This window comes from Gigantopelta aegis, chromosome 3 (assembly GCF_016097555.1).
Source record: "Gigantopelta aegis isolate Gae_Host chromosome 3, Gae_host_genome, whole genome shotgun sequence".
Taxonomy (NCBI): domain Eukaryota; kingdom Metazoa; phylum Mollusca; class Gastropoda; order Neomphalida; family Peltospiridae; genus Gigantopelta; species Gigantopelta aegis.
In genome coordinates, this window is record NC_054701.1 from 3,555,688 (window position 1) to 3,579,159 (window position 23,472).

At 41.6% G+C, this 23,472-nt stretch overlaps 1 protein-coding gene across 1 annotated transcript in view; it reads left to right on the forward strand.

Moving 5' to 3' along the window:
• The window catches only part of LOC121367402 (histone deacetylase 6-like), a 247,932-nt gene that overhangs the window by 178,616 nt on the left and 45,844 nt on the right, over positions 1-23,472 (forward strand). Inside the window, exons 34-35 of the mRNA XM_041491555.1 lie at positions 17,563-17,624; positions 23,123-23,364. Of these exons, the coding sequence (XP_041347489.1) occupies positions 17,563-17,624; positions 23,123-23,364 (304 nt within the window). The remainder of the gene's footprint in view (positions 1-17,562; positions 17,625-23,122; positions 23,365-23,472) is intronic.

The following is a 23,472-nucleotide window of genomic DNA, read 5'->3' on the forward strand; positions in this document are numbered from 1 at the left end:
TCTTAACTATTCTTTCTGAAAGAGGATCATCTCCATAAAGCAGCTGACATCTGGAGTTCTTGAATGTCCAGGCCAATGTAATTGATTTGTGTTTTACTGTTTGTAGTGGGAGGTCTGACACTGATCTGACCCAGTGACCATTAACCATCATGATACCATCTTGTCTATAAAGCTCTCACTATGATAAGACTATCTTTTCTGAAGAACACTCACCATCATGGCACTATCTTGTCTGTAGGAAGCAGAAGAAGCCACACCTGCTATTGAGCAATTAAAGTGCTGTGTTTGTGTGTGGGATTAAGGGTAGGTGGAGATCTGTGTAAATAACCACACAGGCAGATGGACTGGGATGATGGTACTTGTGTTTGTGTGTGGGATTAAGGGTAGGTAGAGATCTGTGTTAATAAGCACACAGACTGCTGGACTGGGATAATGGTACTTGTGTAACATGTGTTGGTCTTGGTTCTTCATGCTGTGTCCTGTTCATTATTTACCATTTAGACTTTCCAGCTGGTTAATTGATACAGTTTACTGTTTACCTGTATGCTCACCTTTATTAAAATACTAACAGGCTACTTCAGGTAGTCGAAACTATCAAGATACCAACAGGCTACTTCAGGTAGTCGAAACTATCAAGATACCAACAGGCTACTTCAGGTAGACTCTTGCTATGAAGCCTACGTTCAGCATAGAGTTGAAACTATAAAGATACCAACAGGCTACTTATCAAGATACCAACAGGCTACTTCAGGTAGTTGAAACTATCAAATATGCCAACAGGCTACTTCAGGTAGTTGAAACTATCAAAATACCAACAGGCTACTTATCAAGATACCAACAGGCTACTTCAGGTAGTTGAAACTATCAAAATGCCAACAGGCTACTTCAGGTAGTTGAAACTATCAAAATACCAACAGGCTACTTATCAAGATACCAACAGGCTACTTCAGGTAGTTGAAACTATCAAAATGCCAACAGGCTACCTTTTTAGATGTAACTTATCTTTGGTATATAGTGTTCTCAAAGTGGAATGTCTACAAGCAAAACAATTTTTTAATTATCTTATCCTATTTTAACTCTGGGATTAGCTACTACATTTAGCTTCACGCTGATTTATTTATTACTGGAAAAGAAAAGAAAAAAAAAAAATGTTTTTTTTGTTGTTTTTTTTACTTCCTCACAAGATAACATCAGCATCAAATCAGCAATCAGTATTACAAGATATGTTTCACTGAGCCACTTGTGTCGGGCAGTATGGTGTTTATACTGTTAGCATCTACTGGTATTGTCGGGCAGTATGGTGTTTATACTGTTAGCATCTAACTGGTATTGTCGGGCAGTATGGTGTTTATACTGTTAGCATCTAACTGGTATTGTCGGGCAGTATGGTGTTTATACTGTTAGCATCTACTGGTATTGTCGGGCAGTATGGTGTTTATACTGTTAGCATCTACTGGTATTGTCGGGCAGTATGGTGTTATACTGTTAGCATCTAACTGGTATTGTCGGGCAGTATGGTGTTTATACTGTTAGCATCTACTGGTATTGTTGGGCAGTATGGTGTTTATACTGTTAGCATCTACTGGTATTGCCACTGGCACGTAACAGCATCAGTACTCAAGATCCATTTATCTTATCGGTGATTAATGTCATTGCCTGTTGTTTTACTGGTCAGCACAGACCACCTGTGGGGTCTGGGCAAACAGAAATCTTTTACTTGCAGTCTGGGCTTTTATGTGATTTGTGGCAGAATGTTTTAACCGTGGCTGGCTCCCTGTGGAAATACGGCTTACGGTAACCTGTATGTTAATCTTTATCAGAGTGTCTTAACCGTGGATGGCTCCCTGGGGAAATACGGCTTACGGTAACCTGTATGTTAATCTTTATCAGAGTGTCTTAACCGTGGATGGCTCCCTGGGGAAATACGGCTTACGGTAACCTGTATGTTAATCTTTATCAGAGTGTCTTAACCGTGGATGGCTCCCTGGGGAAATACGGCTTACGGTAACCTGTATGTTAATCTTTATCAGAGTGTCTGAACCGTGGATGGCTCCCTGGGGAAATACGGCTTACGGTAACCTGTATGTTAATCTTTATCAGAGTGGAAACCAATGAAACAACTAGGTAATTAATCTCTTAGGTTACTGCTATTGCCGGAGATTTTGCTTTTGTACTAACGGAAATGGAGATTTTACCAAACTTCTACAATGCTGACCAAAGACCATTTAACTCTTAGGTATTAACACACAAATCTCAACTGCATCTCCCAACTGGGTTTTAACTGGTTTCTCATGGCAGTGATTTACAGAAGCAGCCATAACCTGTTCAAACATGATGGAGCATAAATCACATGAAGTACAGTTTTGATATCTTGAATACTGGGGTATATATTGTGTTTTGACATAACTCTATTTTGTATTGCTGAGTTGTAATAACATCAGTGTACCATCACTGCTAACTCCAAAATATTGAAATTGACATATATCGTGTTTTGGAAATTAACTTCATATACATTCTAGATTATAACAGGAAAATGTCAACATGTTCCAAGTGAAAGAAACATTTTAAATTTTCAAATCTTGTCAATTTAAATTGGATGTAATCTAATTTGAATTCAGTTTGACAGTAAATATATTGGACTAAACTGGATGTAATGGACTAATGTCAGTCACATGACCTTTTAGACAGTTCAGAATGGATTGGATATTGGCCTACAAAACGTTTGAGTGATTTCCTAATTATTATATGAAATCAAAATGTATTTCTTCTGTAACTATAATAAAACAAAAAATTAAAGTGACATTTCATTAGTGAAAAAAAGGCAAAAAGGACAGCTTCAAGAAAAGGAACATTCAGACTGGTATGCTTGTTAGCTAGAAAGGCAGTCCATGGCTAAGTATCACCTCCATTCAGACTGGTATGCTTGTTAGCTAGAAAGGCAGTCCATGGCTAAGTATCACCTCCATTCAGACTGGTATGCTTGTTAGCTAGAAAGGCAGTCCATGGCTAAGTATCACCTCCATTCAGACTGGTATGCTTGTTAGCTAGAAAGGCAGTCCATGGCTAAGTATCACCTCCATTCAGACTGGTATGCTTGTTAGCTAGAAAGGCAGTCCATGGCTAAGTATCACCTCCATTCAGACTGGTATGCTTGTTAGCTAGAAAGGCAGTCCATGGCTAAGTATCACCTCCATTCAGACTGGTATGCTTGTTAGCTAGAAAGGCAGTCCATGGCTAAGTATCACCTCCATTCAGACTGGTATGCTTGTTAGCTAGAAAGGCAGTCCATGGCTAAGTATCACCTCCATTCAGACTGGTATGCTTGTTAGCTAGAAAGGCAGTCCATGGCTAAGTATCACCTCCATTCAGACTGGTATGCTTGTTAGCTAGAAAGGCAGTCCATGGCTAAGTATCACCTCCATTCAGACTGGTATGCTTGTTAGCTAGAAAGGCAGTCCATGGCTAAGTATCACCTCCATTCAGACTGGTATGCTTGTTAGCTAGAAAGGCAGTCCATGGCTAAGTATCACCTCCATTCAGACTGGTATGCTTGTTAGCTAGAAAGGCAGTCCATGGCTAAGTATCACCTCCATTCAGACTGGTATGCTTGTTAGCTAGAAAGGCAGTCCATGGCTAAGTATCACCTCCATTCAGACTGGTATGCTTGTTAGCTAGAAAGGCAGTCCATGGCTAAGTATCACCTCCATTCAGACTGGTATGCTTGTTAGCTAGAAAGGCAGTCCATGGCTAAGTATCACCTCCATTCAGACTGGTATGCTTGTTAGCTAGAAAGGCAGTCCATGGCTAAGTATCACCTCCATTCAGACTGGTATGCTTGTTAGCTAGAAAGGCAGTCCATGGCTAAGTATCACCTCCATTCAGACTGGTATGCTTGTTAGCTAGAAAGGCAGTCCATGGCTAAGTATCACCTCCATTCAGACTGGTATGCTTGTTAGCTAGAAAGGCAGTCCATGGCTAAGTATCACCTCCATTCAGACTGGTATGCTTGTTAGCTAGAAAGGCAGTCCATGGCGAAGTATCACCTCCATTCAGACTGGTATGCTTGTTAGCTAGAAAGGCAGTCCATGGCGAAGTATCACCTCCATTCAGACTGGTATGCTTGTTAGCTAGAAAGGCAGTCCATGGCGAAGTATCACCTCCATTCAGACTGGTATGCTTGTTAGCTAGAAAGGCAGTCCATGGCTAAGTATCACCTCCATTCAGACTGGTATGCTTGTTAGCTAGAAAGGCAGTCCATGGCTAAGTATCACCTCCATTCAGACTGGTATGCTTGTTAGCTAGAAAGGCAGTCCATGGCGAAGTATCACCTCCATTCAGACTGGTATGCTTGTTAGCTAGAAAGGCAGTCCATGGCTAAGTATCACCTCCATTCAGACTGGTATGCTTGTTAGCTAGAAAGGCAGTCCATGGCTAAGTATCACCTCCATTCAGACTGGTATGCTTGTTAGCTAGAAAGGCAGTCCATGGCTAAGTATCACCTCCATTCAGACTGGTATGCTTGTTAGCTAGAAAGGCAGTCCATGGCTAAGTATCACCTCCATTCAGACTGGTATGCTTGTTAGCTAGAAAGGCAGTCCATGGCTAAGTATCACCTCCATTCAGACTGGTATGCTTGTTAGCTAGAAAGGCAGTCCATGGCTAAGTATCACCTCCATGGCTAAGTATCACCTCCATTCAGACTGGTATGCTTGTTAGCTAGAAAGGCAGTCCATGGCTAAGTATAACCTCCATTCAGGCTGGTATGCTTGTTAGCTAGAAAGGCAGTCTATTTTGAGCCTTGCCAAGAGGTTAGGGTCTGTTTAAACTCAGGGAACATAGTCTCCTCAGCTATCTAATACAGAATCAATAAATGTGTATTTCAGTCAAACATAATATAGCTTTCACTTTTTAATGCAATATATGTTGTATAATTAAGGATTGTCTGTTATTTCTTTTATGTTTATCAGGGTATGAACAAAAAAAATCATCCGCAAACTTGTGTGAATCGGCGAAGCCATTCTCACATAAGTTTGCAGATTATTAAATTTGAAACATATTTACTAATAATAACATTAAAAGTTCACATTTTATTTTTAATTATTTTAAACAACAATGCTCATTAAGACAAAATACCAATAGAAAATGACATCATCAGGTATGACGTTCCCTGACAACGTAATTATTACGTTCATCGAGAAATGAACAAACTCCTGTTGCTAGAGGTGGACCAATGGGATGACGTTATATTGTAATGAATGTAATGTAAATTTAATTATCATATAATAAAGCTTAACCTAAAGTAAGTGTTGAGGTGGTGAATAAGGAAGTCATAGGTTGATCATTTGAAGTGAAGGTTGTAGATGTGTTCTAACACTATATTGTTCTATAGATTGTCAGATGGACTAGTAGGAATTGTGGTCGACTAGTAACTTGTGGTTGATACCTGTCCAGTGGACTAGTGATGTATTCTACATGTCTGCACTCCTATTTACATCTGGTCTTAGTCTGATTTCAGTAGCTTTCTTTATGGCTTGTTCATCGTCTGTGATGTGTCTGTGTAAATAGTGACTACAAGTCTGTAGTGTCATTTTAGTGTGTCATGGCAGGAATAGATGAAGGGACCTCAAGCATGGCACTATACTAGGATTCGAGGACTGCTAACAAACCCTCATTTCACTATTTTCGTTTGTGCAGTTCTTTACCTAGAATAAATTAAATATTATTCATAAAATGTACTATAGTCCGTCCCTTCTCCTACAAAAATGTTTTTGTAAATAATTTCAGTTTGATTTGACGTAAGAAGAAAAGTAAAAGTGTTTGAAAACTATTTTTGTGTGCAATTTAGAAAACATTCAGCTTAGAAATGAATAACTTGTAGTAAATTCCACAATATAAAAAAAAGCGTTCACTGTGGGACGGACTATAGTTGCCTATGAAAATGAACGGTCCCGTTTTAACATCCCTGATGGAATCAGATTCCTGTCAGTGACTATGACTTTGAAAAATTTATAAATCTCCAGGTTGTACTGAATTATATTTTGGTGGTGTCTTTTTTTTATTTTAAAGGTTACATTCAGGTTTGGTAAATTTCTCTAGAGCTTCACTCAACAATAGAAGTGTCTTCTTTCAATAATATAATGCATTTGCTGCTATCCCTGTAGAATTTTACCCTCAGTTTGGATTTGAAAAAAAGTGTTAGAGTTTTTAGGTCTGGAAAAAATATTGTCAGCTGCATGTCCGTTAATGAGTCTGGGTAATAAAGCGTAGGACATACTTCGGAACACAATCTATCACAGGATCACTTGTGGCTCACAAATTGTTAGACCGTGGGCCCACTATAACACCCCCCCCCCCCCAGCCCCCCCCCCCCCCAAGGGATTTTTCAAGATGAGTATATCTTTGAAGCCTATCCATAGACATATTCAAATCAGCTTGTCTGCAGGCAATCTGTTGGTGGGTGTGCCTGTAGGGCACGTTTGAGTGTAGGCACCCTATTTATTTTTAACAGGGCAAATTTCTGATCAAGGTGAATGTTCCACATAATTTTCAAAAATATTTGAAAATAATTCTGGACTATATCACTGCTTTTACTTTAAAGCTGGGTTACTGGTGAATGTATTCCACCAAAAAATAATACATTTTTGGCATCTGACTAAGCATCGTGAGTCAATGAATTTGAAATGTCCTGAGTATTACAAACATAGTAAATGAAAAAACTGCATGGCAATGTTCAAGTTAACATCCAGACATATTTTGAATAGGTTTAAGACCAAATTATGAATGCTATTCATGCTAAATTACATGTTCATAACAACAAACCACAAAGCAATGCAATATATGTGGTATGGATATAGTACAGGGGGTATACTCACCAGCAAAAGTTACACAGTTCCCGATATACGTAATTCTTTATGTACATGTGTATATATACATACCGTACCTAAAACATTCTGATCCTTTTATTATTGTATTGTATTTAATATCTGAAGGCAGCATTACTTAAATATGGTGCAGTACATGCTGTATAAACCATTTACATGGATATTTTGAACATTTTTATATTACACACAAGTCTTACAAACATAAAAAGTGAATTTACATACCATTCTAGGCAAGTCTGCATTACATATACAATTTATCTGTCTCACAACAGTTCATCTTACAATAGCTAGGTTTTTTGTTGCTTTTTGTAATATTTTAGAATTGCAGTTCTATTTATATTATGCTTAACTTATGTTTTGGTGTATATATTTGATATCTACATAGAATATTGTCATCAGGCAAATATCTAGCACTATAAAAATCTAACTTTCATTCCCAATTCTCAATCATTTTATGTGACCCAAATATGATATATGTGAAGTTTACAATTTTCTATTTCTACATCCTTCCTTTTATTCTATTAAGTAATGTTAATAACAATTACAAAACAATATAATATGAGGTATGAATACTTATATACTTCTAAAAATAAGCTACTAGTAAGCAATGCCAGAAATGTATAAATTTTTATGTATACACATACTTAGGATTGCCTGAAGCTTTTATTATTAAAAAAACAAATTGACCTGGGGGTTTTCTATAGCATATTGAGGCTTCATTATTCAAATATGGTTAAGTATATGGAGTTTATATACTATGTTCACAAATTTATGAAGATGTCCCTCTGTTCTTAGTACCAACCAATTATAAGTACCTTTCCTCGGCATGTGTGTTAAAACATTTGCAATTCATCTATCTCACAGAAGCTTGTACTATTTTTAAAAACATATTTGTATTTAAATTGTGCTTAATTTATGCTTAGGTTTATATAATTGACATCAGATATAGTCATCAGGCATATCTAGTACTTGACTTTCTTTCCTATTTCAGTCTTATCATCTGACTCAAATATAATGTCTATTATGTTCACAATATCTGTAATTTCTTATTTTGTCCTCTGGGCCTTTGCTCTTGTTCCTCCCTCAATATGTCAACAGCTCTTGTTATCAGATCACCTACCATCCAATTCAGCTTCAGTATTTCTTTGGACATTTCTCAGCCATTTCTAAGTGGTTGAGGAATACCCTGGACTTTGTGATATGACTAATACCATATGAGACCATGGCAATTTGCTCTCTTCCAATTTGCTCTATTGGTACTGCATATTTTCAGGGAATATCTACTGGATGGAAGGTTTGCAACTAATCCACAGTAGCATAATAACAGCATTCGTGGTTTGGCACTAAATTTCTCATGTGAAAGGGGTTCTTCCAAGCCACACTTGATCTAAGGAATCCCTACAAAAGTCTTAAGAGACTAGAAGATCATTTAAATGAAAAAAAGAAAACTCTGCCCTCAGCTTCTTGGGAAGAGGGTTCTATTTGTGAGACAAAGTACATGTTTCAAACGCAAACCATGTCTGAGGGTGTTGTAAAGTGCACAAGAAAATGCAGAAACAAAGATTATAGTTCAATGTCTGTACATTGCTGCCAGTTCACCATCCCAGATACGGACATTTGTATACACTCAATTTGGCAACAAGAGGCATCTTATAGATGTGCACAGCATCATTAAGGATGCAGGGAAGACACCAACTAGCAATTCCACCTGTGCTTTTATGCAGAATGGAAAACTGGAGGTTTTGAACATTCTCAAGCAACACCAAGACTTCCTTGAAATGTTGTTAGCTCATGGAAGTTCAGCAAAAACTGATGTTCATATATTTAAGAAGCAGATCATTTCATATATCTTCTCTATGGGAGTGCAGGTGCGAATAACATACAAAAACATCATGACTTGAGAAATATCTGGAAATGTTTGTAGCCAAACCAAGGATGATAATATTGAACTACAGTAGAGTATAAATCAGCCTTCTCCACTCTACATGTATGCATTCACTGAGAATGCACATAAAGAGAACAAATTGCCAAGTTGTCATTTGGTATCAGTCATGCCACACATACCAGGCTATTCCCCAACCAAATGGTCATATGGCTTTGAAATTTTAGAAGGCACACTAGAGATGAAATAGTGATATGATACCATGAGAGCTGATGGACATACTGATGGGAGAACCAGAGCAGAGCCTGGAGAAGGAGAATACCAGAAATTGTGAACATGACAGACATACTTTAATTGCATGAAAATGCAAAGGAATATGAAAGGAAGTCAAAACTTTCCTAGACAATATTTGATGTAGAAACTAATTATATACACCTGAGCATAAGTTAAGCACAATGTAAATATAAAGGCAAATCTAAAAATATTACAAACACAGACTAGTATAAGATGAACTTCTGTGAGATAGATGACTTGTACATGTAATGCAAAAGAAATTATGGTAGGTACACAAAACTGATGCTTTAAATTTTTAACACTGGTGTTTAGTAAAGAGGGACATATTCATAATATTGATGCACATACATGTATACTCGACAAAATTAATTAAGGGCTAGTAAACTTTCTTATATTATAATATAATTCTTTGTTACTGTCATATTATTTTAGCATGTTTTGGTAATATATGGCTTCTATACATTGTTTCAGTAAACTTTTACTGGTTATACACGCAAAAAACACTGGGTATTTCACATACTTATGAAAAATATTGAAATGAGCATTAGACAAGTATTTGTTACACATTTGTTCAGAATGTTTTTTGTGTGTTCCCTCAAAATTGTTATTTAAGTCATTAAGTTTAAGAACATGCCACAATGCTGACAACTTTCAACGGAAGAATTTGTATTTTCCCCCATATTTAAAGGAAAATGCTAAAATATCTATTGGACCTTAATTAATTTTGTTGAGTATAGTATAGGCAGATATACTGAACCATATTTGAATAATGCTGCCTCAATATATTAAATACAGTGCAATTTTTAATAGTAAAAGGTTCAAGCAGCCCAAAATATGTGTAAATATAGAAAATAATGCATTTCAGGTATTGCTTAACTTTTGCTGATGAGTATATCATTATTCATACCACATATTGCATTGTTATTTGGTTTGTTACTATTAACATCTAGTATAGGATGAATATCATTAATTTTGGCCTTATATCTGTTAAAAATTTATATGGATGACAACTTTATCGCTATATTTAATTTTTTAATATAGTGTTTTTAGGACACAAAATGTGCAACGGTACCCCCATTCAAATGGCGATATTTTTTAAATCCACCAACATTTTTGCTGCAGACAAGCAGATATTAAATTCATATATAATGAGGTATCTAAAAATACTTGTCTCCAAAAATCCGGGGGGGGGGGGGGGGGGGGTGTTCGGTATGTGGCCCATGGACTATGTGCTCAGTTTCAATTGAACTGAACTTTCTCCAACTTACTCTAGCTTATAATTAGAGAGGTGCATATATATATATATATATATATATATATATATATATATATATATATATATATATATGTATGTATATAGATAGATAGATAGATAGATAGATAGATAGTTAGATACATAGATAGATAGATAGATAGATAGATATACAGACAGACAGACAGACAGACAGATTTATTGATATAGATAGATAGATAGATGTATCACTTTTTTCTGCTAGTATATATATATATATATATATATATATATATATATATATATATATATACTAGCAGAAAAAAGTTCCTGTCATCCAAATGAATGTATGCATTGTTTTAGTCAAACTTGAAGTCTGGCTATGAAAATGGTTGTGTAACCATTTCCTTCGATATTCCAGAGGTGTTCTGTTCTGCATGTGCTATTTACACTTTATATGCACAGCTTGCCTTATGTGCATTTTGAGTCACAATCTCCTGGTTGACGTTATTTTCCTTATCATTGGACTGCAAAACAATTGTTCCACTACTACGCTGTATCCTGAGACAACAACTGGTATCAGTCAGTTATATGACCCATCACACGTCGTGGAGGTGTTCCACCATTGACCTGTATCCTGAGACAACAACTGGTATCAGTCAGTTATATGACCCATCACACATCATGGAGGTGTTCCACCACTGCACTGTATCCTGAGACAACAACTGGTATCAGTCAGTTATATGACCCATCACACGTCATGGAGGTGTTCCACCATTGACCTGTATCCTGAGACAACAACTGGTATCAGTCAGTTATATGACCCATCACACATCATGGAGGTGTTCCACCACTGCGCTGTATCCTGAGACAGCAACTGGTATCAGTCAGTTATATGACCCATCACATGTCATGGAGGTGTTCCACCACTGCGCTGTATCCTGAGACAACAACTGGTATCAATTAGTTATATGACCCATCACACGTCATGGAGGTGTTCCACCACTGCGCTGTATCCTGAGACAACAACTGGTATCGGTCAGTTACATGACCCATCACACGTCATGGAGGTGTTCCACCACTGCGCTGTATCCTGAGACAACAACTGGTATCGGTCAGTTACATGACCCATCACACGTCATGGAGGTGTTCCACCACTGCGCTGTATCCTGAGACAACAACTGGTATCGGTCAGTTACATGACCCATCACACGTCATGGAGGTGTTCCAGTCCTGAGACAACAACTGGTATCAATCAGTTATATGACCCATCACACGTCATGGAGGTGTTCCACCACTGCGCTGTATCCTGAGACAACAACTGGTATCGGTCAGTTACATGACCCATCACACGTCATGGAGGTGTTCCACCACTGCGCTGTATCCTGAGACAACAACTGGTATCGGTCAATTACATGACCCATCACACGTCATGGAGGTGTTCCACCACTGCGCTGTATCCTGAAACAACTGGTATCGGTCAATTACATGACCCATCACACGTCATGGAGGTGTTCCACCACTGCGCTGTATCCTGAGACAACAACTGGTATCGGTCAATTACATGACCCATCACACGTCATGGAGGTGTTCCACCACTGACCTGTATCCTGAGACAACAACTGGTATTGGTCAATTACATGACCCATCACACGTCATGGAGGTGTTCCACCACTGTGCTGTATCCTGAGACAACAACTGGTATCGGTAAATTACATGACCCATCACATGTCATGGAGATGTTCCACCACTGCGCTGTATCCTGAGACAACAACTGGTATCAATCAGTTATATGACCCATCACACGTCATGGAGGTGTTCCACCACTATGCTGTATCCTGAGACAACAACTGGTATCAGTCCGTTACATGACCCATCACACGTCATGGAGGTGTTCCACCACTATGCTGTATCCTGAGACAACAACTGGTATCAATCAGTTATATGACCCATCACACGTCATGGAGGTGTTCCACCACTACGCTGTATCCTGAGACAACAACTGGTATCAGTCCGTTATATGACCCATCACACGTCATGGAGGTGTTCCACCACTGACCTGTATCCTGAGACAACAACTGGTATCGGTCAATTACATGACCCATCACACGTCATGGAGGTGTTCCACCACTGACCTGTATCCTGAGACAACAACTGGTATCGGTCAGTTACATGACCCATCACACGTCATGGAGGTGTTCCACCACTGGGCTGTATCCTGAGACAACAACTGGTATCGGTAAATTACATGACCCATCACACGTCATGGAGATGTTCCACCACTGACCTGTATCCTGAGACAACAACTGGTATCGGTCAGTTACATGACCCATCACACGTCATGGAGGTGTTCCACCACTGTGCTGTATCCTGAGACAACAACTGGTATCAATCAGTTATATGACCCATCACACGTCATGGAGGTGTTCCACCACTGCGCTGTATCCTGAGACAACAACTGGTATCGGTCAATTACATGACCCATCACACGTCATGGAGGTGTTCCACCACTGCGCTGTATCCTGAGACAACAACTGGTATCGGTCAATTACATGACCCATCACACGTCATGGAGGTGTTCCACCACTGTGCTGTATCCTGAGACAACAACTGGTATCGGTAAATTACATGACCCATCACACGTCATGGAGATGTTCCACCACTGCGCTGTATCCTGAGACAACAACTGGTATCAATCAGTTATATGACCCATCACACGTCATGGAGGTGTTCCACCACTGCGCTGTATCCTGAGACAACAACTGGTATCGGTCATTTACATGACCCATCACACGTCATGGAGGTGTTCCACCACTGCGCTGTATCCTGAGACAACAACTGGTATCGGTCAATTACATGACCCATCACACGTCATGGAGGTGTTCCACCACTGCGCTGTATCCTGAGACAACAACTGGTATCGGTCAATTACATGACCCATCACACGTCATGGAGGTGTTCCACCACTGCGCTGTATCCTGAGACAACAACTGGTATCGGTCAATTACATGACCCATCACACGTCATGGAGGTGTTCCACCACTGACCTGTATCCTGAGACAACAACTGGTATTGGTCAATTACATGACCCATCACACGTCATGGAGGTGTTCCACCACTGTGCTGTATCCTGAGACAACAACTGGTATCGGTAAATTACATGACCCATCACACGTCATGGAGATGTTCCACCACTACGCTGTATCCTGAGACAACAACTGGTATCAATCAGTTATATGACCCATCACACGTCATGGAGGTGTTCCACCACTATGCTGTATCCTGAGACAACAACTGGTATCAATCAGTTATATGACCCATCACACGTCATGGAGGTGTTCCACCACTATGCTGTATCCTGAGACAACAACTGGTATCAGTCCGTTATATGACCCATCACACATCATGGAGGTGTTCCACCACTGACCTGTATCCTGAGACAACAACTGGTATCAATCAGTTATATGACCCATCACACGACATGGAGGTGTTCCACCACTGTGCTGTATCCTGCCTGAGACAATAACAGTCACACATTTAGATACTTTTAGCACCATAAATGAGTAACAAAAGGATTTATTGATTACTCTGTTTCATTAACCACATGAATATGCATTTTAGTGCATAATGGCATTTTATCACCATTCTAGGAGTTGATTAATGCAAAAGACCTGCACAGTTTCAAATATTCATAAGAAAATCATCTGTCTGCTTTTAGCGAGCTGCACTGGTTATCGAATGTCAAATTAACCTTGTCATGTGTGAATATACTTTGTAAAAGCATGCACAAATAATAAAAAGAGATAAGGAAATTGTGTCATCAAAATGAACCCTTGACAGTGTCATTCATTCACCACTGGTGCTTCTGAACTTCAAAGGACTGGTACTGAAATGATAATTTAAGATGCCACTTCAGTTGACATGATGTTAATGTTTGTTTAATGTTGTAAGTCTCAAGAGCTGGCTGGTCAGTCCAGTTTGTTGTTGTGTAGCTCATAAACCAGCTGTGATCCTGTAGTCAAATGTAGATGTGTCACTGACATCTGTCATGTTCCTTAGCTAATCCTCTTCCACCTTTTAAACAACTACAGGCAATTACTAGACTGGAGTACTTCATTCCAGCAAAAAAAAGCAAAACTCCTTCCAACATTAATGCATAATAAAAATGATTGATGTCAGTTTTGAATCACTAGAGAGACAAATGTGCCTTCCATATTATTTGTCAGACAAGGTCACTGGAGTTATTGGCTGGGTTAATGGCAGGATGTGACCCAGTGGTTGAGCACATGCTTGAAGTGTATTCACAGCACGAAATAGGAAGTAAAATATGGCCTGCTGTTATTTTTTAAATATTGCAGGTCAAAAGAAGTATGTCCTGCTAAGAAAACCAATATAGCGTGCTGGAAATAAAGACGGCATGTGGTGAGAGGAGTGTCTGTGAACTAAAGACGGCATGTGGTGAGAGGAGTGTCTGTGAAATAAAGACGGCATGTGGTGAGAGGAGTGTCTGTGAAATAAAGATGGCATGTGGTGAGAGGAGTGTCTGTGAACTAAAGACGGCATGTGGTGAGAGGAGTGTCTGTGAACTAAAGACGGCATGTGGTGAGAGGAGTGTCTGTGAACTAAAGACGGCATGTGGTGAGAGGAGTGTCTGTGGGAAAAGAGGACCTCCCATACGTATTTTAGAGCTTTAGGGAATTAAAATATAACACAATCACAAGCTACAACAGCACAGAGGAATAGACATGCCTCTCCTTCTTGAAAAATTAACTGCCAGGCCACTATTTCAAATACAGGATTGATCCCACTCAGTGCCTCATGACCCTGTCTCATTAATTATACAGGACTGGTCATCCATCCCACTCAGTGCCTCATGACCCTGTCACATTAATTATATAGGACTGATCACCCATCCCACTCAGTGCATCATGACCCTGCCTCATTAATTATACAGGACTGGTCATCCATCCCACTCAGTGTCTCGTGACCCTGTCACATTAATTATATAGGACTGATCACCCATCCCACTCTGTGCATCATGACCCTGCCTCATTAATTATACAGGACTGATCACCCATCCCACTCAGTGCCTCATGACCCTGCCTCATTAATTATACAGGACTGATCACCCATCCCACTCAGTGCCTCATGACCCTGTCACATTAATTATACAGGACTGATCAACCATCCCACTCAGTGCCTCATGACCCTGCTTTGTTAATTATACAGGACTGATCACCCATCCCACTCAGTGCCTCATGACCCTGCCTCATTAATTATACAGGACTGATCACCCATCCCACTCAGTGCCTCATGACCCTGTCACATTAATTATACAGGACTGATCAACCATCCCACTCAGTGCCTCATGACCCTGCTTTGTTAATTATACAGGACTGCTCACCCATCCCACTCAGTGCCTCATGACCCTGCCTCATTAATTATACAGGACTGATCACCCATCCCACTCAGTGCCTCATGACCCTGTCACATTAATTATACAGGACTGATCAACCATCCCACTCAGTGCCTCATGACCCTGCTTTGTTAATTATACAGGACTGCTCACCCATCCCACTCAGTGCCTCATGACCCTGTCACACTCAGTGCCTCATGACCCTGTCTCATTAATTATACAGGACTGGTCACCCATCCCACTCAGTGCCTCATGACCCTGTCACACTCAGTGCCTCATGACCCTGTCTCATTAATTATACAGGACTGGTCACCCATCCCACTCAGTGCCTCATGACCCTGTCTTATTAATTGGACGATATCAAATTAGCCAAATGCTAGTTACCAAATGGCTGTAGCTAAAACGTACCAAAGTGTCATTAAGGCAATATTTTTACCCTTTGACTACTTATTTATGATAAGATATACAGGCTAATTTAACAAATGGTGGAAGAAAGATGCCACTTATCTGATGTGTCAAGAAACGTATATTGTAAAAACCTGAGGTGCTACGATATTGTCAAATCATTTTGTAGGCTGTGGCGAGTGTTGTAGTGATGTCCTAGCTAATGACTGTTTTATGATGTCCTAGCACTAAGATAGCTTCAATAATCTATAGCCTGATTGTAGGCTGTGGCGAGTGTTGTAGTGATGTCATAGCTAATGACTGTTTTATGATGTCCTAGCACTAAGATAGCTTCAATAATCTATAGCCTGATTGTAGGCTGTGGCGAGTGTTGTAGTGATGTCCTAGCTAATGACTGTTTTATGATGTCCTAGCACTAAGATAGCTTCAATAATCTATAGCCTGATTGATATTTTAAGAAATTCCTACAGATATCCAGTAATATTATTTGATTAGTTCCCTACAGGTTCAACTAGAGGGGACTGTACGTTTATTTGTCCATCTGTCTGTCCGACTAGAGGTTTCTGAAGGGTTTTTTCACAAAGCCTTGAGATATTGAGCTGAAATTTTGTGTATAGCTTTATCATATACTATTACAATCCAGTTTGACCTTCATGACGGTTTTTTACATAGCTATGACCCTTGAACTTAGGAGATAAGAAACTTTGTTAGGGCAGTAGGAGACATGTATTGCTTTAGGGTGTATACTACCAAATCAGATCCCATAGATGTCAATAGTAACATATGTGGCTAAAATTTGCCACGGATATAAATACTACCACCCCTCACCCTTAAATTGGGGGTCAAGCTGCTCATTTCTGAGATAACGGGTAGCGTCTATGACTACCCTAGTTTCGCACAAAATTCGAGTACTTTTTTTTACAGGTACCCCATACATGTTTCAAGCACAAGGCTACTTGACACAGTGGTACTAGATGAAATAAAATTGCATACATTTTTAGCCTAGATGAAACTAATTTTTTTTACAACCAACACACTCACATTTATAACCAATCACAGGAGTTGTGGTGTTCACTTCTCTATTAAAAGTTGGGTGCACCTTCAACTTTGACCCAGCCGGAAGTTATTTGGTTTAGTACTACCTTTAGCAGTACTCTCAGAATGCCTGTTTAAGAAGCAATTACAGGATTTTTACTTATTCACATAGTTTGTAGGAGAGCTGTGTGGTTGTTATCATCAAGTAGGTCATGGCATCCAAGAAGCTGAAAGTTGTCAGTGATGATGAATCTCTCTAAAAAATCCGTGAAGTTTTAATAGTGGGGTATGTTGTTGAAAACAGTTCTTTCAAGTGTCCAATTTCCTTTCCATATTATTTTTGCAAGTTATTTTTTAATTATTATTTAGAAAAACTTTATAATAACCAAGTGGTTTTTTTGTTGTTTTGTTTTTCTAGAAAGCAGATACTTCCCAGTTCTGGTGATGAGACAGTGTCTGAAGCATTGCACAATCTTAAAGGTACGTGCACTGCAAGAACCAGTATGTTATACTTCAAACTCATAGCTCGAGTTTCACAATTTAATCACTTGGGCTCATTCTAGAAAATAGGTGGGTCATGGAAGAGGAGGTTTGGGAAGTAACCTCATTACTATTTTATGGATCGTACCATACATATACCGGGTAGTTTTAGTTTATATTTGTTTTGGTCAGAGTTCTCATAACCAGTTGCAAATACATCTAGTACCATAATATTTTATTTTATTTTTGGGATGGTGAGAGTTAAAAAAATCAGCTGTTTTGTGAGCAGAATGAGATCAGCTAACATATAAAGCTGCTTAAATGACATTTTATCTTGACAGTCCACGTACTGCCTCCTGTATTACCGTACCGTGTGTTATCTCACCGTCACATCGTGTCCAGTCCACGTACTGCCTCCTGTATTACCCATGTGTTATCTCGCCGTCACATCGTGTCCAGTCCACGTACTGCCTCCTGTATTACCCGTGTGTTATCTCGCCGTCACATCGTGTCCAGTCCACGTACTGCCTCCTGTATTACCCGTGTGTTATCTCATCATCACATCGTGTCCAGTCCACGTACTGCCTCCTGTATTACCCGTGTGTTATCTCACCATCACATAGTGTCCAGTCCACGTACTGCTTCCTGTATTACCCGTGTGTTATCTCACCGTCACATCGTGTCCAGTCCACGTACTGCCTCCTGTATTACCCGTGTGTTATCTCGCCGTCACATCGTGTCCAGTCCACGTACTGCCTCCTGTATTACCCGTGTGTTATCTCACCGTCACATCGTGTCCAGTCCACGTACTGCCTCCTGTATTACCCGTGTGTTATCTCACCGTCACATAGTGTCCAGTCCACGTACTGCTTCCTGTATTACCCGTGTGTTATCTCACCGTCACATAGTGTCCAGTCCACGTACTGCTTCCTGTATTACCCGTGTGTTATCTCGCCGTCACATTGTGTCCAGTCCACGTACTGCCTCCTGTATTACCCGTGTGTTATCTCACCGTCACATAGTGTCTAGTACACGTACTGCTTCCTGTGTTACCCGTGTGTTATCTCACCGTCACATAGTGTCTAGTACACGTACTGCTTCCTGTATTACCCGTGTGTTATCTCACCGTCACATCGTGTCCAGTCCACGTACTGCTTCCTGTGTTACCCGTGTGTTATCTCACCGTCACATCGTGTCCAGTCCACGTACTGCTTCCTGTGTTACCCGTGTGTTATCTCACCGTCACATCGTGTCCAGTCCACGTACTGCTTCCTGTGTTACCCGTGTGTTATCTCACCGTCCTGTGTTACCCGTGTGTTATCTCACCGTCACATCGTGTCCAGTCCACGTACTGCCTCCTGTGTTACCCGTGTGTTATCTCACCGTCACATCGTGTCCAGTCCACGTACTGCCTCCTGTGTTACCCGTGTGTTATCTCACCGTCACATCGTGTCCAGTCCACGTACTGCCTCCTGTGTTACCCGTGTGTTATCTCACCGTCACATCGTGTCCAGTCCACGTACTGCCTCCTGTGTTACCCGTGTGTTATCTCACCGTCACATCGTGTCCAGTCCACGTACTGCCTCCTGTGTTACCCGTGTGTTATCTCACCGTCACATCGTGTCCAGTCCACGTACTGCCTCCTGTGTTACCCGTGTGTTATCTCACCGTCACATCGTGTCCAGTCCACGTACTGCCTCCTGTGTTACCCGTGTGTTATCTCACCGTCACATCGTGTCCAGTCCACGTACTGCCTCCTGTGTTACCCGTGTGTTATCTCACCGTCACATCGTGTCCAGTCCACGTACTGCCTCCTGTATTACCCGTGTGTTATCTCACCGTCACATCGTGTCCAGTCCACGTACTGCCTCCTGTATTACCCGTGTGTTATCTCACCGTCACATCGTGTCCAGTCCACGTACTGCTTCCTGTATTACCCGTGTGTTATCTCACCGTCACATCGTGTCCAGTCCACGTACTGCCTCCTGTATTACCCGTGTGTTATCTCACCGTCACATAGTGTCCAGTCCACGTACTGCCTCCTGTATTACCTGTGTTATTGTCTAGTCCACGTACTGCCCCGTGTGTTATCTCACCGTCACATAGTGTCTAGTCTCGTACTGCGTCCTGTATTACCCGTGTGTTATCTCACCCGTGTGTCTAGTCCACCCGTGTACTGCTTCCTGTATTACCCGTGTGTTATCTCACCGTCCCGTGTGTTACATACTGTGTCCCGTGTGTTAGTCCACGTACTGCTTCCTGTATTACCCGTGTGTTATCTCACCGTCACATAGTGTCTAGTCACGTACTGCCTGTCCCGTGTGTTATCTCACCGTCACATAGTGTCTAGTACTACTGCCTCCTGTATTACCCGTGTGTTATCTCACCGTCACATAGTGTCCAGTCCACGTACTGCTTCCTGTATTACCCGTGTGTTATCTCACCCACATAGTGTGTTATCTCACCCGTGTGTTATCTCACACATAGTGTCTAGTCCACGTACTGCCTCCTGTATTACCCGTGTGTTATCTCACCGTCACATAGTGTCCAGTACACGTACTGCCTCCTGTATTACCCGTGTGTTATCTCACCATCACATAGTGTCTAGTACACGTACTTCTTCCTGTATTACCCGTGTGTTATCTCACTGTGACATCGTGTCCAGTCCACGTACTGCTTCCTGTATTACCCGTGTGTTATCTCACCGTCACATCATGTCCAGTCCACGTACTGCTTCCTGTATTACCCGTGTGTTATCTCACCGTCACATAGTGTCTAGTCCACGTACTGCCTCCTGTATTACCCGTGTGTTATCTCACCGTCACATCCCACGTACTGCTTCCTGTATTACCCGTGTGTTATCTCACCGTCACATCGTGTCCAGTACACGTACTGCCTCCTGTATTACCCGTGTGTTATCTCACCGTCACATAGTGTCTAGTCCACGTACTGCCTCCTGTATTACCCGTGTGTTATCTCACCGTCACATAGTGTCTAGTCCACGTACTGCTTCCTGTATTACCCGTGTGTTATCTCACCGTCACGTACTGCTTCCTGTATAGTGTCATAGTGTCTAGTCACACGTACTGCTTCCTGTATTACCCGTGTGTTATCTCACCGTCACATAGTGTCTAGTACACGTACTGCTTCCTGTACCCGTGTGTTACTCACCGCACATCCTACTGCCTCCTGTATTACCCGTGTGTTATCTCACCGTCACATCATGTCCAGTACACGTACTGCTTCCTGTATTACCCGTGTGTTACCACCGTCACATAGTGTCTAGTCACGTACTTCTTCCTGTACCCGTGTGTTATCTCACACATCGTGTCCAGTCCACGTACTGCTTCCTGTATTACCCGTGTGTTATCTCACCGTCACATCATGTCCAGTCCACGTACTGCTTCCTGTGTTACCCGTGTGTTATCTCACCGTCGTGTCCAGTCCACGTACTGCTTCCTGTATCTCACCGTCACATCGTGTCCAGTCCACGTACTGCCTCCTGTATTACCCGTGTGTTATCTCACCGTCACATAGTGTCTAGTCCACTTACTGCTTCCTGTGTTACCCGTGTGTTATCTCACCGTCACATCGTGTCCAGTCCACGTACTGCTTCCTGTATTACCCGTGTGTTATCTCACCGTCACATTGTGTCCAGTCCACGTACTGCCTCCTGTATTACCCGTGTGTTATCTCACCGTCACATAGTGTCTAGTACACGTACTGCTTCCTGTATTACCCGTGTGTTATCTCACCGTCACATAGTGTCTAGTCCACGTACTGCCTCCTGTATTACCCGTGTGTTATCTCACCGTCACATCGTGTCCAGTCCACGTACTGCTTCCTGTGTTACCCGTGTGTTATCTCACCGTCACATAGTGTCTAGTCCACGTACTGCTTCCTGTATTACCCGTGTGTTATCTCACCGTCACATCGTGTCCAGTCCACGTACTGCCTCCTGTGTTACCCGTGTGTTATCTCACCGTCACATAGTGTCTAGTACACGTACTGCTTCCTGTATTACCCGTGTGTTATCTCACCGTCACATCGTGTCTAGTACACGTACTGCCTCCTGTATTACCCGTGTGTTATCTCACCATCGTCAGTCACGTACTGCTGTCCCGTGTGTTATCTCACTGTGACATCGTGTCCAGTCCACATACTGCCTCCTGTATTACCCGTGTGTTATCTCACCGTCACATCATGTCCAGTCCACGTACTGCTTCCTGTGTTACCCGTGTGTTATCTCACCGTCACATAGTGTCTAGTACACGTACTGCTTCCTGTATTACCCGTGTGTTATCTCACCGTCACATCGTGTCCAGTCCACGTACTGCTTCCTGTGTTACCCATGTGTTATCTCACCGTCACATCGTGTCCAATCCACGTACTGCTTCCTGTGTTACCCGTGTGTTATCTCACCGTCACATCATGTCTAGTACACGTACTGCTTCCTGTGTTACCCGTGTGTTATCTCACCGTCACATCGTGTCCAGTCCACGTACTGCTTCCTGTGTTACCCGTGTGTTATTTCACCGTCACATAGTGTCTAGTACACGTACTGCTTCCTGTATTACCCGTGTGTTATCTCACCGTCACATCGTGTCCAGTCCACGTACTGCTTCCTGTGTTACCCGTGTGTTATCTCACCGTCACATCGTGTCCAATCCACGTACTGCTTCCTGTATTACCCGTGTGTTATCTCACCGTCACATAGTGTCTAGTCCACGTACTGCTTCCTGTATTACCCGTGTGTTATCTCACTGTGACATCGTGTCCAGTCCACGTACTGCCTCCTGTATTACCCGTGTGTTATCTCACCGTCACATCGTGTCCAGTCCACGTACTGCCTCCTGTATTACCCGTGTGTTATCTCACCGTCACATCGTGTCCAGTCCACGTACTGCCTCCTGTATTACCCGTGTGTTATCTCACCGTCACATCGTGTCCAGTCCACGTACTGCCTCCTGTGTGTGTTATCTCACCGTCACATCGTGTCCAGTCCACGTACTGCTTCCTGTGTTACCCGTGTGTTATCTCACCGTCACATCGTGTCCAGTCCACGTACTGCTTCCTGTATTACCCGTGTGTTATCTCACCGTCACATCGTGTCCAGTCCACGTACTGCCTCCTGTATTACCCGTGTGTTATCTCACCGTCACATCGTGTCCAGTACACGTACTGCCTCCTGTATTACCCGTGTGTTATCTCACCGTCACATTGTGTCCCATTCTCAGGTGTTTAGGATGGCACTTTACTGTGAGGGGTCAAAAGAAATTTGCCCTGATATTTTTAAACATAACATTTGGTATTTTACCTGGAAAATGCTACCTTTGCCTCAAAAATGTTAAATTTTCCTTGATATTGGGAGGCTGTATACACTTATGGCCCTATTTATTCAAGGTCTTACAGATGAATTTAAGAAATAAAGTCTCTGAAATATTTCAGAATGCTTTTTTTGTTGAACAATTTAATAACTTGGTGGTATTGTTTTTCAGTGAATGATGATGACAAGGTTGTGACACAAAACACTGATGAGGGGGACCTGCCGTGTGCAGATGCCCCAAGTTCAGGGAATGCCCCAAGTTCAGGAGATGCCCCAAGGTCAGGAGATGCCCCGTGTGTAGGAGACACCCTATGTATATATGGTGCAGGAGAAAGTGCCACCAAGGAGGAGCTTGAAGGGGCATGTGGAGGAGTCGACCAGTCGATGACTCTCCAAGACTACTTCCATCTGCCGGTAAGTCTGTCAATTTCTTCATTTCATATGTCCATGTACCGTATATTGCTGTAGACTACTTCCATCTGCCGGTGAGTGTCAACTTCTTCATTTCATATGTCCATGTAC